This window comes from Zerene cesonia, chromosome 23 (assembly GCF_012273895.1).
Source record: "Zerene cesonia ecotype Mississippi chromosome 23, Zerene_cesonia_1.1, whole genome shotgun sequence".
Taxonomy (NCBI): domain Eukaryota; kingdom Metazoa; phylum Arthropoda; class Insecta; order Lepidoptera; family Pieridae; genus Zerene; species Zerene cesonia.
The window spans coordinates 33,067-37,549 of NC_052124.1; the positions used below are offsets into that span (position 1 = coordinate 33,067).

Consider the following 4,483-nt stretch of genomic DNA (forward strand, 5'->3'; position numbering starts at 1 on the left):
TTTAGTTTGATCCATACTGGTTTATTATTGAGTGGGAAACGCCCCAAAGTTTCTCGCTTTGCTCGCTCAGCTCAGCTCGTGCGGCGGTTCATAACAACTTAGGGCGTCCATCAATTACGTGAGGTATTTTTCTTCATTTTCTGTCCGCCTTCCCCCCTTGGTGAGATGTCGTGAGATTTTATTTAACCCCCTCCCCCAACCCCCAATCTCACATGAGATTTCCATAATGTGGATTTCTTACGTAAACACGTTGGATTGTTATTGTATTTGGTATAACGCAAATATGGTGTTTTGACAGTCAGTAGATGTATAACGTCGAAGTATGAATGAAATTATTTTACGTGTGGGCACAGATCCAACACAGAGGCCCTTTAGATAATCTATTGTGTTGTGGGACACCAGCAGCAGCCTGCCCATGACTGATACACTTTAGAGATACAGCTCTGGGTAGAGGACTATTGCAAAAAATGGAACGTAACAAAACTGGCCTATGGAAAGGGGGTGTTCGGAGGATTAATAAGTTGGGTATATGGGAAAGAATGGGCGACTGCCATTTCAACTTCGAAAAATTTAAAAATAGTGGCAGACGGTGACTTGCTAGATCGGTCGATAGGCTCCTAAAAAAAGTTACTTGAAATGGCAACAAGGGGGCAACACCAACTGACCGTCTAGACTCTAGGGGTGTAGAGAGGTGCGGCACCGGTTTCACCATTGCGGGCCCGCAGGCCCGGATTGATTTCCCCGATTTAGACACTTCCACCCCAGAGCATATAGTTCTTATTCACATAATTATTATTTTGTCTAATAATTAAAATAGAATAATTGCCAGTAAATTAGACTACTTGTACTTTACCAAATTAAATATATCAAATATTAACTTATTCATGACCTGCATTTTACATATTCTGAATTTTATAATACCTGCAATATTAGCAAATAGTTTTTATTTACATTTTTCAAGATTTTTTTTTATTATTTCAACAGGTTTTTGATATCAGTTATCAAATTAGCCGAAAAATCTGGTTCTCATTATAAAAAAATCCAATAAAATTCAAATATCTCGGAAAGGGTTAGATTTAGGATAGGCTATATTTTCTTAGTCAAATCGGTCAGATAGGATTCAGTAGGTAATATGGTCAATGGTAATGAATAAAAGTGTCGTTTTTGTCTTGGATTTGTGCAGGAAGATATTATCTGCCAATAAATTTTAATTTTCAAATGACAAACAGACAGCCACATGTGTAATCGTCAAGGAAAATATAGGAAATCGTCAAGGGGGCATATAATGAGTTATCCTGCGGAAACGTTTATTACGAATTCAAGAGATAGATTGTTAGATATTTTTGTATGTGGTAGTCGAGCATGCTTCGGTACGAATTGGGCCTGCTCGCGCCTGGGAAGTACCATACCCCTACAGAAGACCAGCGTGAAATAGCATACTGCTGTGGTTCGTTCGTTGAGTGGGGGAGCCAAAGGCCCTTATTCCTTTCGTCAATCCTTTCTTAATTCCATCCCAGTCGGAAATCCACTTAGAGATTATGCCTCTACAAATGGTTAGGGAAGGTTTTGGAAATTTAGTGGCATTGTAATGTCACCGGGTAATTGTAATAATTAACCAGTGAAATTGTCAAATTAATTATTGCCTCATAATATCATTATAGGATGCGGAAAATTAAAGAATTTACTTTTCAATCTTACGATACTATCACCGTGAGATTACAATGTCATTAAAATCACGCCGTGAAAGAACTTAAGTCGACAAGTTTAATATTGACAATCTGCCATGTAACTAGACATATAACTAGAAAAATACATCATATATCGTATCATATACATCACGGTTTTAACAATATAACTGCAGCATATCAATAGTTAAAGTAAAAACTTTATCGTTCTATAATCTAGTGGTAAAAATGTTTTTTTTTTGTATTATTATTTGCCGCTACCATGACAATGAACCCAAACAAAATACTTTTTTTTTTCTCCAAGAACTTTACAAGCTTGCGTAGATTTCTCTTTTATGGTCACCTTGTCGAAACTGCAGTAACAATTGCTTAGAGGATTAATAAAGATAAGTAATAAATATTAACTCGAAATCCCAATTATAAACAAAATAAATAAAATACTGGGGTTTTGCAAGTTGGGCCTGGCAACACTGTCATGTTGCTAAATTCGTCAGTAAAAAAAACTAATTCGTAATTCGTAAATCGAAACGTAATTTGGAAGCTGCATCTCCAACTGAAATGACGTAGCGTGGTTTTAATATCGATTCCGAGCAATCCAAAAATCTACACAATTTCAAAATCAGGTAAGTACACAAGTAGCGATTAATCTTTTATTAAGTGTATAGTTGTCCAATTTGATTATTGTTGTGAATTTAGTTATTTTTAAAAATATTGTGTTCGTGACTGCACGTGGTCTGGTAAACTGTAATGATTCCCATGCTTTAACTTCCATTGGCTAATCTCCTCTATAAACTGAATATCAAATATAGAATTTCGAAAGGAAGCAGTTCGATAAGAATTATCACACGAAATCGAATTCAGATAACACGTTTTTTTGTTAACCTTTATCTGTTATCAATAAGAGGTATATCCTACCTATCAAGAATACCTCTTAAATTGCTCTCTGGTAATTATAAACAAAGTTCTATAAATTAGGTGAAATTTAAATGATGTCAAAAAACACGAGCCGAAATGTGTTTATATGATTAACACGTGATCTTGAATGATAGGTCTGATTTGAGATCATTACAACTATGATAATTGTCTCATAAATATAGAAGTACTTCATTATTCTTTCTTATTGCAGATAACCATTACGAAATCTTAAAGAAATCAAACAAGGTAAGATCACTTTAATCTGGGGATCAATAGTGAAATGTTCATAAATCTTATCTTTTAATATGATGATAAGAAACACGAGCCGATAATGTGTTTATTTGATTACTATGTGATATTGAATGATAGGTCTGAGCTGTATATTTACCATCAATCAAATAATGTAAATCTAAACACATTTTTTATATAAATCCCTTTTTCAGATCTGTGGTATATCAGTGAAGCCAAGAGCCATGTGTAAGCCAGATAAACATGATAAAAATGTAGATATAATAAAATGAGTATAAAGATACACTTTGATAATGAAATTCAATTTTGCTTGTGATCTTGAATATTGTTTCTTCAGTTTGAATACACATCTGTTCTAACTGCATGACATGGAGTAATATGATGTAAAGAAATAAATAAAAGAAAGTTTTTAATCAAGATGCTTGTTTTATTTAAATCTAATCAAATGGGTCGCTATCATAACTTAACAGTAAATTATGTACAATATTTACAAATGCATAAGCTTAAATTAATCAGCCTTTCAGTTTTTACATTTTTACAAATTACATATTTAAATGAATGATTATACAATTAATGTAAAATATATTAATTTTGGGGGTTATTCGGGTTTGGTTCAGTGACATTTTGCAATTTGATTGTGATATCCGTAAGAGACATGTTAGGGAGAATGAAGTCCTGGATATTGGAAGCAGAGCTGGAAGGCCTGTCGAAGGGGTAGCCCATGGCACGCTTATCGGGATACAATTTGTCCCTTATACCACAGAAGCTTGATGCTTGTTTGCATGACATCTCTGATCCATCTGGTTGTTGTACCTGGAATGAAGTGAAAAAGACCATAGTATTCAAATTAAAATTGCACAGGCATCTTGTATATTTTTGTTGTATTTCAAATGTAATCTCTGATTAGAACAAATGTAGAACTGGAAATTTGAATCATCCAAGCCTAATCCAATAGATTCTTATAAATAGGAAGGTATTTTCATTACATACCAAATAACTGGACCCTGTAGTCAAAGTTTTGTACAACGCGCCATTCATGCCACATCAACCAATATGTAACCATAGACATTATATATATTCTTACCGCATCCAGTTCATAGTTCGAGATCATTATGAACAAGTCATACAACGCTCCCGCCTCCGTGCCCTTTGGCACCAGCATGTGTTGTGGCCAGCCACAGCCGCAGTAGTTGAAGGCAGCTCTGTCTGCGGCGGATACGTTGGATTGCTGAGACAAGTCTCTGAATGTTTGCGTGAACGGAATTGTCACAGATGACTCCGTTGAACGACGGGTGATGACATTGCGACCGCGATTCACTGCATATGAAAGAAATAACAAAATTTAATCATAATTATAAACAAAATATATGCGTTTCACTCCTTCTATAAATATTTATGTTTACTTAATTAAGAACTTAAACTCACATGGTACAACAAATCTGTCCATCTCAATAAACATTTTACGTTGGTCTGATAGAATCCAAGGTAGATTGCGTTCGTCGTACTTCGGAGAGATGAATATACGCACTGTGCCGCGAGTGGCATTGCCATCATTCTGTGCTTCAATACTGTAATACGAAATAATATAACGAAATTTCATTCGATTGTTACTTATGTTCTTATTGCTATATTTA

The 4,483-nt window shown here is 34.8% G+C and overlaps 1 protein-coding gene and 1 long non-coding RNA gene across 2 annotated transcripts in view; one reads left to right on the plus strand and one right to left on the minus strand.

Moving 5' to 3' along the window:
• Positions 1 to 2,202: 2,202 nt before the first annotated feature.
• Positions 2,203 to 3,266, plus strand: LOC119836321. Its single transcript, XR_005288093.1, has 3 exons — positions 2,203 to 2,308; positions 2,812 to 2,846; positions 3,044 to 3,266. It is a non-coding gene; the product is annotated as an uncharacterized LOC119836321 (long non-coding RNA).
• LOC119836318 (phenoloxidase subunit 2-like) overlaps positions 3,262 to 4,483 on the minus strand; it is an 8,188-nt gene continuing 6,966 nt past the window's right edge. Inside the window, exons 10-12 of the mRNA XM_038361616.1 lie at positions 4,275 to 4,417; positions 3,934 to 4,166; positions 3,262 to 3,662 (exon numbers count right to left, since the gene is read on the minus strand). Coding sequence (XP_038217544.1) covers positions 3,435 to 3,662; positions 3,934 to 4,166; positions 4,275 to 4,417 — 604 coding nt within the window. The 3' untranslated portion in view covers positions 3,262 to 3,434. The remainder of the gene's footprint in view (positions 3,663 to 3,933; positions 4,167 to 4,274; positions 4,418 to 4,483) is intronic.